Source organism: Pseudopipra pipra, chromosome 1, assembly GCF_036250125.1.
Source record: "Pseudopipra pipra isolate bDixPip1 chromosome 1, bDixPip1.hap1, whole genome shotgun sequence".
Lineage (NCBI taxonomy): Eukaryota > Metazoa > Chordata > Aves > Passeriformes > Pipridae > Pseudopipra > Pseudopipra pipra.
This window is the reverse complement of record NC_087549.1, coordinates 140,977,282-140,989,999: the sequence shown is the minus strand read 5'-3', so window position 1 is coordinate 140,989,999 and position 12,718 is coordinate 140,977,282. Positions and strand designations below refer to the sequence as shown.

General features: G+C 42.1%; 1 protein-coding gene across 14 annotated transcripts in view; it reads left to right on the top strand.

Moving 5' to 3' along the window:
* Positions 1-811: 811 nt before the first annotated feature.
* Positions 812-12,718, top strand: part of ARHGAP12 (Rho GTPase activating protein 12) — a 77,079-nt gene continuing 65,172 nt past the window's right edge. For 4 of the 14 annotated variants that reach the window (XM_064636943.1, XM_064636909.1, XM_064636875.1 and 1 more), the window contains exons 1-3: positions 845-926; positions 1,921-2,005; positions 6,859-7,607. In XM_064636943.1, coding sequence (XP_064493013.1) covers positions 6,942-7,607 — 666 coding nt within the window. In that variant the 5' untranslated portion in view covers positions 845-926; positions 1,921-2,005; positions 6,859-6,941. Of the gene's footprint in view, positions 927-1,889; positions 2,006-6,858; positions 7,608-12,718 lie in introns of all 14 variants that reach the window. The other 10 variants (XM_064636950.1, XM_064636936.1, XM_064636913.1 and 7 more) reach the window with 7 other exon arrangements.

Genomic DNA, 12,718 nt, shown 5'->3' with positions numbered 1-12,718 from the left:
TTTCCTCAATAAGAGTCTGTTTCTCTCTGTCTCTTGCTGGAATTCATCTGGTTTCTTGCCATTGCCTTTCCTTCCGTCAGCAAACCTGTTCTTTCCACCTTCTGACGATTTTGCTGTCTCCTTCCTTCTTCCGTGTGTTAAAATAATCAAAGAAAAAGTCAGGCCAGCATTAGCCTTCATTAGATTAATGGAGTGCAGACAGTTTACAGTATCCATGCCATTGTTTCAGGATGTTTGCAGATTCATTCAGATACTGCTGTATCGGTTACAGTCAGTTCATGCTTTCAAGGTTATCTTTGCAACCAAGAGAACTAGACACCATTTTTTAAAGGAGAAAGATAAGATTACTCATAATTTCAAAATGCTGTGAAGGCCACCTAAATATTCCCATACAATGTGTGAATACTTTTAACAGTAAGAGACAACAAGTAAGTTGTAACTGACAAGGTGTAACAGACAAGGACTAATTATTTATTTTATTATTTATTTTATTACTCAAAAAATATAATTTCTTCAGTTATCCATTATTTAACACTCAGATCGACCCTTACTTGCAGCGAGGAAGGGGTGCAGTTTTTGTTTTCCGTCTGCTGTTCTTACTGGGGACAGAAAGGCCGAGATGTTTCACACCACCGCGTGAATTATTAGATGATGGTATCACTGCAGCGGCCGCATTGGGTCGGTTTAGGGGGGTGTAGTAGGACGGACGGCGGGACGGACGGAATGCCCAGCGCGATCCCCAATTTCGGGGTCCGGGGCCCCGCCCCCGCCACACCCCCCGAGGCCACACCCCCGCGCGGCCCCGCCCCGGCACGTGACGCGGAGCGGTGACGCCGCCGTGCCCGGAGCCGACACTCGGCGGGGCTGCGGCGGGAGCGGAGCGGGAACCGGAGGGACCGCAGGCGGAGCGGGGCCCGGGGCGGCAGGTGAGCGGTGGTGCCGCGCCGCTCGGCCCGGCGCGGGGAGGAGGAGAGCGCGGAGATGGGGAGCGGGGAGATGGGGAGCGGGGAGGAGCGTGGGGCCGCCGGCGGGACGATCGGGGAGGGCTGGGTGGCCCCGCGGTGGCACCTCCGCGCCCGGGCCGGCGCAGGGCGGCCGCGGCGCCCCCGGCGCGGTGCCGCCCCCCGCTGCGGTGCCGCCCTCTCGGCCAGTCCCGGGGCGACGGCGGGAGCGCCCCCCGCGCCCGGCGCCCCGCGAGGGGTCCGGGCGGCGCCGCCCCGCAGTGCCCCCGGCGGCGGCAGCGGCTCCGCTCCGCGGGCGGCGCCGGGAGGCAGCTCCGCACCTGGGCAGTGTCGGCGGGCCCGCCGTGCCGGGGGGCAGCCGGGCAGGGCCGCCCGAGCCGCCGTGTGCGGGCGGCGCTCGCTCACCTGCGGGAGACAAAGGGAGGCAGCGGCGGCCCCGCGGCCCTTCCCGGGCGCCCCCGCCGGGCCGGGGGGGTCTGGCGCCCTTGTGTGAACTTGAGCGCGGCACCTCGGGCGGGTCGGTGCGGGTGTGCCGCGCTATTTGTGGCCGGCCCTCGGAGTCAACAATTTAACAAAAGCCCACACCGAGGAGCCAGCGGGGCCGGGAGGGAGCTCGTGGAGGTGCGGGGTGCTGCAGCCCGGCTGGAAAGTTGTCCTGACAGTTGTTTGAAATGCATCGCTTGTTCAATATCTGAGTCACGAGGAATTATTAAATGCTTACTTATTATGCCGTTAGTGTTTAGGGACGTGTGAGCTCCCGGAAGGTAGTTTACTCCCAGGTACTGCTTGATGTTAGTAATCTCTGAGAAAACAGTGAAGGGCTAAGCTTGTTTTCATAAAGCTTGCAAGTTGTCTGTGTTTTGGTTATATACGTTGTTTCCATTTGCATGTTTGCATCTATTTTTATACAACTTTTGCATGCTCTAGATGAACACTTTGCGGGTGGTGGTTCTTACAGGCATCGGTGAAGGCTGGTCTGCATGAAAATACTGGCTGAGGAGTCAGGTGTGCTCGACAAGGAGTGGTGCCCCTTGGGAAGAAAGGTATGAATAGGGTTGGATTCTGACAAGGTTATTGTAGGACCAGTCTCCCAGGCAGTGGCGGTGCAGAGTACAGCCTGAACCCTTAGGAAAACTGCCCAGGGAGAGGCAGAACCATGGAATCTATTGAGCTGTAGCCAGGGTATCTCATCTGGCCTGAACTGTTAAGAATTTATCTTAATTTAGCCTCTGTAATTGAGTTTATTTCTGTATCAGCACTGTGGAAGGGTTCATTTCAGCAGTGGGTGAAGTTTGATGCTGAAAATGGAAAAAGATTACACAAGTCAACTGCTGCTGCTTTATAGGACACTGTGAACAAGGTCACACAAAGAAACTTAAGGCAATGAGTTAATAGTGGCATTTTTAACAACTTATCTTCTTGTATTATAAAGTAAGTAACAATTCCATAGCCACAGTGAGTAAGGGTTTTTTTTCCCCTGAGGAAAATAAAAGAAATATCACAAAGTATTTTTTAGTATTTCTCAAGTCAGTTACCTGGTTCTGGAAGATCAGAAGAAAATACTCTGTGCCTGATAATCTCAAGAGAGAGGTATGAAATACCTATTGCTTAAATCCTGATTTTTTTGAGGATGGTGGGGAGTCTTGAGTTCTAGGATAATGCTGAAGTTAGGAGTGATCATATCTAATATGATATATGAGCCTACTGTATATATGTCATATATGATCATACTTACAAGACTGTGTCTTACGTAAATGGTCTTGAAACACGGTCTTGTGTTTCAAGGTAATTGAGTGAGCATCATTCTGCAGTTCAGACTGGACGCTGTAGGGAGGTCAGGGTGCTGCTGCAGGGCTTGGGTTGCCCTAGGAAAGACTCATCTCAGAGCAGCCCTACAGCTCTCTGAACCCTACCTGTCTGAGGGTGGCTGAAGCTGTCACATCGGGTCTAGATAAACACAGTGTCGTTTTGTGGGGACACACGAAATCTAGCTAGAGGCAAATGTTTGCATGCAGAATCCCTGGTGCTACGCGTGCACCTGCCTGTGGGGAGAGCTGCCCCCGGGCCCTGAGTGCGGAGCGGGCTGTGCCATCCCGGGAGGAGCGGAGCTGATCGGGCTGTGCCATCCCGGGAGGAGCGGAGCTGATCGGGCTGTGCCATCCCGGGAGGAGCGGAGCTGATCGGGCTGTGCCATCCCGGGAGGAGCGGAGCTGATCGGGCTGTGCCGCCCAGGGCAGGGGCGCGGCGGCGCCCGCGGGCGGAGTGCTGGGGGAGAGGGAGGAGCTGACCTCTCGAACACCGAGGGTTGCCAGCCTTACTCAGCCTTAGCTGAGTAAGACGTGGGAACAGTTCCATCGGCAGTCGGAGTCCGAAGGGATCTCTGCCTCGAGTGAAAGACCTGCTCGCCTATCGCTTCCCGAACGTGGCCGGGCTGCTGCACCCGGGGCCGTGCGTGTCATCACCCGTGTCCTCTCCCGCGGGACAGCGTGAATGCTCCATGAAAGACGTGGTTCATGTTTCCACATGGGGATGTGGCCCACCTTAGCTACCCTGTAGCGATTGGGTTTTTCCTCACTAGAAGAAAAGTGAGGCCTGAGTCTGTTTTTTGGTGTTCATGAATAAGTTTTCTTAGGTCTTCATTGCTAGTGAGACCATTTGTTATTATTAATCTCTTAATCAGATATTGAGACTGTATTTGAGGTATTAAAGCTTACAGTAAATGATTTTTCATACTTATTGTCCTCTAATTAGGGTTCTTCAACCTTCTTTACTAAATTGGGTGCCATCAGCGTTACAGGTAATTGTAAAGGAAAACAAATGCAGTGAGGTTACAAGGTCTGACCAGCCATATCACTTCAGTTGTTGATTAGTAACACAATGAAGTCAGTACTCCAAATGTCAATATTGTGCATTCACACCTGCTTCATTGTGAACCCCTCATAGGGGAGGTCTGATCAAGGCTTCCGTGGCTCTTCAGTCTGTGTTCTCTGAGACAGCTTCATGAAAGGACATTACAATTAGCCATCCTCTGTGCTGCACATAGAGTACATGACACAACAGCTGCATTAAAAAAATTCAAGCAAAATAAAAATTAATGCATTTGAATTAAATCAAGGCCATGGTATTTGTTTGCAGACCTACAGGGTTAATTTCCCACCTGTACCATAGGTATCTCTTTCTTCTGTGTTGTGGAGGAGAATGACAGCCTTTCTTGATCCTGATGATGTGATCTCTTTGTATAACTGCTTTGGTGTTCTGGCCAAACACAGAACAGAGCCTGTCTCTTTTTGATCGTATGTTCAACATTACCAAATGTTTGCTATTGACTTGATAATTTTGTAGCTTGGATGAAAGAACAAAATTTCTGCTGTTTATTTTTGTTGTTTCTTTTTTTGTTGTTGTTTTGGAAAGGGATGAGACTGCAAAACTGACTTCAGAAGTGGATAGAACTATTTTTGTAGCGGTTCTGTTTTATTTAACTAGTATTTCTTAAAATTTTGTGTTTTTTTTAAACATAAAATGCAACTTGTTGAATCTCTCTGTCTTGAAAAAATTTTAAGCATGCATTCTCAATAAATAGTCATTTGGAACTGGCAGAAGAGAAATGAAAAATTCAAGCTTTTAAACACTTGTTAGCCCTGTGGGAAATTGGAGGCTTATGTTCTGTTTTTGGTTTCTGTGTGAGAGAAAGGGCAAGGACCCATTCACTGTTTCTCTATATTTCAACTTTTGAGGTAGCAGAGCTTTGAGGTAGACTGCAAGTCGGTAAGACTTGCATTTTTCTGGCATATGACCTGGAAGCCATGAAGGGTGTTGGTAACAACTTTGAAGAAGTGTTGCAAGAAGTCTGGTTTAGTAACAAGAAAAAAATAACACTTGCATGGCAGAGCTTCCAAAACTAGGAACAGAGTGGGAATGGCTGCAATTTGTTCATGTTTACCTCCTGCTATTGTTGCTAAACAACTGCAGAGCTGCACTTAAAAATATCTATTTATGTAGAGCAGCAGGTAAGCAAGTTGTTTTGTACCGAGGCTGCAAATAGACTGTAATAATATGAATGTCAACGTACCATTTTATGGTAGAGAGTAAACACCAGAATCCTGGCGTTCTTTTCTACTGCTTTGTGTTCCTATTGTCAGCTTTGTTGAATGTGGTACCATCATTCCTCCTGCCAAGTCCTCGATAAAATTGTAAATCTGGCTTTGTGATTCCATTTAGAGTCCTGTAAATGGTGGTCGCTTTCTAGTTACCTGTAGGAAATGCTTTCTGGAAGTAAAAGATGATGGATGCAAGAGAGAAAAAGACAGATTAAAGATGGGCACTTCTGTCTTGGCATCATACTTTAGCTTTTTACCTTCTACTTTTTCTCCTAAGTTATGTGGCAAATGTATTTTTTTCAAGGCTCAGATCAAATAACAGAAGTGGCAAAAGAAAATTGAAGAACTCTCAGTGGTTTCTGCTTTAGCTCTCCCCAGAAGTTCTTTTTTGTTATTTCTGTCTGTAGTACTGTTTAGGAACTGAGTTCACTCTGCATGTGTGTGCCTGCATAGAATTGCATTAGTTCCCCTCTGTGGCAGGGTAAATGCTACAAATCTCATCATAAAGTCTTAACTTGCAGAGCTACAAGTTTCTACATAACTTTTTTTATTCATTAAACATGGATTTAAAAATGAAAAGATGTGTTTGTTAATCTTTATAAGATAAAATGTGGCAGCATTTTACTTGAATTTTCCTATGTTCTATGTGAATGCTGGAGGTCTTTCCGTTTACTTTCATGCGTTGTTTTTCAAGATTAAAAATCACATCTTTCATGTTAATTTACTATGTTTTGTTCAGTGTAAGTTGGCAAGACTGATGCTTATCCACTCATGAATTCTGACATTAATGCTACATGATTAAATAGAGAGAACTTGTAATTCATGGGTGTGGATGCAGTTGTCTGGATTATAAGGTGCTGAAAGTACTTTAAAAAATTTTCATGTATTATTGTCCTTTCCTTTATTATCCATTTTAGTTTTGGTTTTTAGTCCTTTTTTATTACTGTCGAGGTTTTTGTTTGCATTTTCAGTTTTAACCCTTAAATATTTGGTTAGATCAGGTTTTCTATGAGTTAAATATCACAAAAAGCTCTCTTAAGAGCAAACTTAATATACAGAATTTAAACCAATGAAACCAAAGTATTTGGGAAATGTTGAATACTTTTATCTCATACTACCATGATTCTGGGTGTTGCAGTTGTAGTAGCAATTTAGATAAATGAATAAGAAAAAGTGATTATACCACTTGTTTAAAAGGCAATGTGACCTCAGCCTTAGGCAGCGTTGGTCATACAGCCCCCGGTCGTCTCCTGCTCCAGGCTCTCTGGGGCCTGCAACACATGTGGGTCAGGGATTGCCAGTACATTCTGAACCTAGTGACTGGGGTGTAGCATTGCAGGAAGATTGAAGGGATTCTGTAAGGAATGCTGAGCACTCTGAAGGAAGTCCTGGACTGAAAGAGGAATCAAAATAAGGGAATAATAGTCTTCTTTTGACTATTTTGATTAAAATCAGTGTAGTAACACAGTTTCGTGAAGAAATTAAGCCTGTGTGTGAGCAAGAGATTGACTCAGACCAGTCCTCCCACCAAACCTCTGGTGATCAATCAACCTTATTTAGTAAAAGAAATAACAAGCCAGTTGATAGCAGGAGACTTGTGTGAGTAGGAGAGTTAAATCGGTGGCTGCTGTTCTACTGATTTTTCTGTTTCATCACCAGGAGAGATATCTGAAAATACTGCACTTTTCCATCAATTAATTAGTCTAAGGTTGACATAGGCAGGATTGTTTTTGAAATTATTTTCTCCTGTAGTTCTGTTAAACAATCACTTTATTGCATCTACGCTTTTTGTCTTACAGCTCTGATTATTAACGGGAAAATAATACTGGAACAGAATGTTGCTTACCTTTTGCCTGAAAAGGTGAAATCTTTTCAAACAGAAATGGCTGATAAGGGTGGAAAGATCCTTCCAGGACAATTGTACATTCAAGTGGAGTACGACTATGAGTACGAGGCCAAGGACAAGAAAATTGTGATTAAGCAAGGGGAGAAATACATCTTAGTGAAAAAAACTAATGATGATTGGTGGCAGGTCAAAAGAGACGAAAATTCCAAACCCTTTTATGTGCCAGCACAGTACGTGAAGGAAATACCCCGAAAAGCACTGATGCCACCTGTTAAGCAGGCAAGCATGCTGCCAAATAACACTTTGAAGTTGACACATGGATTACAGAGATCGACAGAAAATGTGAATAAGTCACCAGAGCTTTCTAGTTTTGGAAAATCTCCAGTTCAAGTGTCTTGCTTAGTTCGAGATGCCAATCAAAATCTGGGACCGAACAATACCCCTGGTCAAACTCTTGGTTTGAGTCTGGACCTTACCCAAAACAATGGAAAACTTAACAATGAGTTGCAATCTCCCAAGGTTTCCAATCAGTTTAGAACCATCTCCATGGGTCATTTCCCATGCCCAGAGTTCTTGGAAATAGAGAAGACCAGCTTTTTGCATGAACAATCTTGTGATTCAGCAGGAGAAGGCTCAGAAAAAATTCACCAAGATTCAGAGTCTGGAGATGAACTCAGTAGTAGCTCCACGGAACAAGCACAGGTAAGCTGAAAAATGGCCCCTGTATGTGATTTGTTTTCTCTCATTATTGCCGTAATTGCTTGCTACTGTTTTGAGATTTATTGCTAATAAATTCAGATGAAGTAAAAATGTCTTCTCTCAGCACGAACTTGTTATTGGAATCTGAACAGTTGATGAGTATAGCTCTAGTCCTTGCAGAATTACTGTGCTTTGGGAATTCCATTTACATTATACTGTGATTGAAAGTTACAGAAATGCTATTGTTCTTTCTTTATTAAGATTTTTTTGATATGACACTGAATTTGGGTTATATTTTCTTTCAGAGCAAGGGAGCCTACTGCTGTAACTCCTCACTACTTGGCTTGTTGAAATAACAGTGCTAGTTACTGTTAATTCTTCCTAAGTGTGTATAGATAGCATAAGAGCTGTAAATTAATTTATGAGTGGGTTTAATAGTTTTAAAATGGTACACTTAAGATTTTCATGGAGTTTAATTTCTGGCTTGATTATTTTATTTGTAGACTTTTTTAATGAGTCAGCCCTGCCAATTCCGCTTCTCACAACTTTACTCTAGATTAAAACTCAAAACATGTGAGTTTGTTAATTAGTATGGAAGAATCTCAGGAATGGTGTACTCCTACTTCAGGCTAAAACTGAGCATTGATGGCCTTTGTCCTTAGTAAAGCAGTTTCTCTCAGTCTTTATTGTTTTTTTAACAGGCCTACCCCACCCCCACCAAAAGATTAGAACTGACTTAATCAGGTCACTTCTGGTACTGGTAACCAAGTTAATTAGTGTGTTGTAATCCAGGTTTGTTCTTAAACCAGTGATGTATGTTTACATACACATAATTATTTATGTGTGTGTGTATGTAGATAATTCCCCCACCTCACATCTGCCTCCCCCATCTTTCTGTAGGGAGATGTTAAATTATTTTAAGTTCTTTTAAACGCTCCCTGGTCTTGAACTTTCTTACTCTGTAGTGTGGAACTGTCGTTGAAACTGTTGTTGCTTGGGTAAAACTGATTTGGTTAAATTCCACTTGGCAGCATGTATTCAGAGTACCAGAGGATCTCAAGTCAAACTTGATGCTAACTTTAGAAATTGAAAATCATTGAGAGCTGTGAATCAGTACTTTGCTGATAAGACACAATGAAGACAAATCTGCTTAGGAATGAGTCAGTGTAGGAAGATCTTAAAGATAGAAGATTTATTAGGTGATTTATGTAGTCTTGAACTGTATGAGCTCATATGTATATATTTATTGAAATACTCAGAATCATTGGTTTTTCAATATCTTGGCCTCATTCTTGAAATTCAGAGTTTCTCTAGTTATGGGACAATATGCCTCTAATATTTGTATATTTCATGATAATTTTATTTTAACTTCACTCCCCTGCCCCCAGATAAGGAATAAATAGGATTGCTGAATTTAATTTCTTTTCTTCAATAATGTCTTTTGTATGCAATGAATATACCAATTGTATACCAATGAGCTTTCTTGCACTTTCTTTACAGCACTGTCCTAGCTCAGTGTAGTTGATATGAGCCAGTTGGAACGATAAAATGATAATTAGATATTTATTTTAGAAGCATGTGTTGGCCTGTTGACTGCCATAGTAATCGATTGCCAAACAGATTATGAGAATATTAAGGAATGCTTAGAAAGTGTATCCTACTTTAAATAGTTTACCACATTAAAATTTATATTGCATGTTAGGACACTTCCTTCTTCTGTGTTGATATAATTTGATGCATTTCCTTCTCTAAAGTAGATGGAATTAATATTACATGGCTGTCTTTTGTGAATAATAAATATATGGCCTGCTGCTCAGTTTTCACTGGACTTTGTGCCTGTTGGTGCAGTGACACTTAATCTTTTCACCTTTCTCCCCTCTCCCACCCTGCCCCACTGTACTCAACGCTACAACCAATTTATAAGTTTGGATTTAAACAGGGCAGCAATGCACATACTGTAGACTTCACTGGGTTATGGAAGGTCTGAAGAGGGGAGTTTTCACAGTGCTTAAAAATAAATGCTAGAAATGCCGGATTTGGGCTGTGGAAAACTTGTGGCAGTTTCTGACTGATGTTGCTGAAGAACTTGCCATTATCGCAGTCTAGGGCAAGGAGAGCGTGGGTGCTCGCTGTGCCTTGCAGTTCGTCTTATTTTGTAACTTAATCTCATTGTGCGTAATCACAAGCTCTTTAAATACAATGAAAATGTTTGACATTTAGTAGCCGTGGGGATTAAAGCAGTGGTAGCACTGATGTCACCGTTAGCTCAGTCTAAATATTCGGAGTGCCAGGCTTCTCACTGGAACAGCCTGGCGGTTTTTTAGAATTCTTTCAATAATGAGCATTGTTTAGTAGAAATCAGCTGTGCAGAAATTAATGGCTCAGAAAGCTGTTTTTATTGCTCTTAGTCTGTAGTGAGAACATCAAGTTCCCGGCTTTCACGCATAAACAGGATTTCACTTCACAAGACTTGACTGTGCTTCTCCCTCCCCTGCCTGCTGTAGAGTTCAGTTTTATGCAGTCTGCATTATAATAAACTCTTAAGCTACAGGTGTTTTCTCTTAAATTTGTAAGATTAGAAGCTAGAATGACCTTACTAATAATACCTTTGTGTGGGTAATGTTTTGGGGGGTATTGAGGTGATAGTATTCAGCTTTAGCCCAACCTTCGGTGTGTTTTCAGAGGAATGCTTCTGTTATGAGATTCTTCTAAGAGGTGATTACATTATTCCCAGAAGATGATCCTCCTTCTCCTTTGCAGTAATGAAGTGCAGGTTCTGCAACTGTACAGTCTTGAGCTCATGGGCATGCTGGCTGTGGAAATCCTGGAAAATCCAGAGCCTCCAAAGTACTGCATAAAAGAAAGTTTTTTTTTTTTTTTTTTTTTTTTTAGCAGATGAGATATATGAAATAAAGGATAGAGAGGTGGCAGTGTGAGCAGAAGTATTTGCTAATGGAGATGTGGCACAGGTTCTGGTTAAGAGAAACCTCAGGACTGGGAAATGAACATTCTTCACGTTTTATGCAAAGAAATTCCCACTATTGGGTGCAACTGTGGTGCATAAGGCATTGTAAGAGTCATGTTAGTTTATGGACTAGGAAGGCTGCAGGTAATTAGAGGAAGTAGGGCTTGACAGGAAACAAGTTTCAATTTAACCAGATTTAAATCTCTGGTGGAGACAGTAACTGCTGGTAGAATTGGAACTGAATGAAATGGTTCAGGAGCGAATGCACAGCTGGGTGTAAGAATCACTGACATGATGGTGCCACTTGAAGGTGTGAGAATCCATGCAATTGAATAAAATTTTAGGAAACTGTTGTCAGGTGTGATGTGCTGATCCCCTAGGAAGGTCAAAAATACTCAGAGATGCTGGGAATGTGAGGGAAAAGAAAATTTTGAAAGAGGAATTCTTTAGCAGATATGGATAGTACTTGAAAGAAGCAGATGGGAAGTCTCAGCAATATGCAGTAGAAGGAGAGACCTCAGTAATTGTTCTGAAGAAAAAAAAATTACATATTCATGCATGCCTAAACAGGCAGGAAAAGATGAAGCAAAAGTAGAAGACATTTAAAGTGGTCTTGAAATCAGCCTTGGGCAGAGTTTGCAGGTAAAATCTAATAATAAGTTTTGAGAGAGAAGGTGTGCAGACAGGGAGAGAGCTGGGTAAGTTCAGAGATCATGTCCAGGATATTTAGGTGTTATCTTTGAGGATAATACTTTGTAATAAAGTTGTTACAGAAAGAAATTAAAGTCTACTTTCAGCAATGCTAATGCATGACCTATGGGAAATAACTTTCTGTCTGATCAGTGCTACCTCCTCTTCTGTCACAGGAGACATAGTATATATTTAAGAGTAAATACATGCCTGGTCTTAATGGTACTTTTTATGCTTATTAAAAGTTACTTTTAGTAGCAGGCTGGTTTTAATCATTATAAATATAGACAGTGACCTATTTGCAAAGATTGTTCTGTCTTTCATCCTCTTTAGTAATTGACTATTGCATAAACTGTGAAGCACTAAAGGGGATTATCACTAGGATGACTGTTTTGCTTTGATTAATTCTGAATAGTAAAGATCTTAAAGGGCTCTTCCTGTCTTACCTTTGCAGTTTCTGTGGGATTGCTATAACTTTTTAGTCAAGAAAACAAAATATTTTGTGTTTCTGTAGTGTCAGAGCAGATCTTCTGGAGATATTGGCATTCTTGGCTTTGTCACTTAGTTTAAGGACTGGTGGCAAATGATTAGTGTTAGACTGCCTTGCTGGTCAAATATTAAACCTCTAAAATAAATGGCTATCACTGTTTTGTGAGGCCCAGAATTAGTTTGCTTCAATGATAGGAAATTTCATGCTTTTTTTTTCTTCATTCACTTGTTCAAGGGATAAATAATTTGACAGCATCAAGGAAGCATACAAGAACTTTTTTCTTAATAAAACTGAGCATATTTGCAGATTCATGGTGTCATGTATAATGTAATATTTTGAATTATGCTTTAAGTACCATCCTTTAATCTCTTAACTCCCTAAAATCAGTATTTGTTATTCTAATGGTGCTAAATGCTGAAATAAGACTATTATAATGAGGTGAAGAATAACTTTCAATGACGAGGAACTAAAAGCTTTATAGTTTGAGTTTTATAAAACATTAATTTAATTTTTTTTTTGTAATTACAGTAACTTCAGCCAGAACTTTGTAAACAGCTTGAAATGTTTGCTAAGTTACATCAGTAACTCAAAGGTTCTATGCAGATGACATTAAGGAATACTTTTCCTGGCTGGCTTTGTGTGTCTTTGTTGTTGTTTGGTTTTTTTTTTTTCCTACCTACTGTCAACAGGTCTGGATAGTTTCACTTTACAGTGGTGCTGTTTGTGATCAGCTTGGTCTCAGTATTTTTAATATGTAAGTCAGATAGCAGATAGTTGTCCCTCTCAGTCTGAGTGAGTAATTCTGAATTTAGATGCCCTAAAATGAGAAGCCACTGTGTCCCACGAACACTGCCTACAGCCCGTATCCCATATACCCCTCTGAACATCCCTGCTGCAAATCAGATTGACCTTCTTTTAAAAAAGCCCAACAAACACAAGTATTACCTGTGTCAGGCAGTTGTCAAAAAA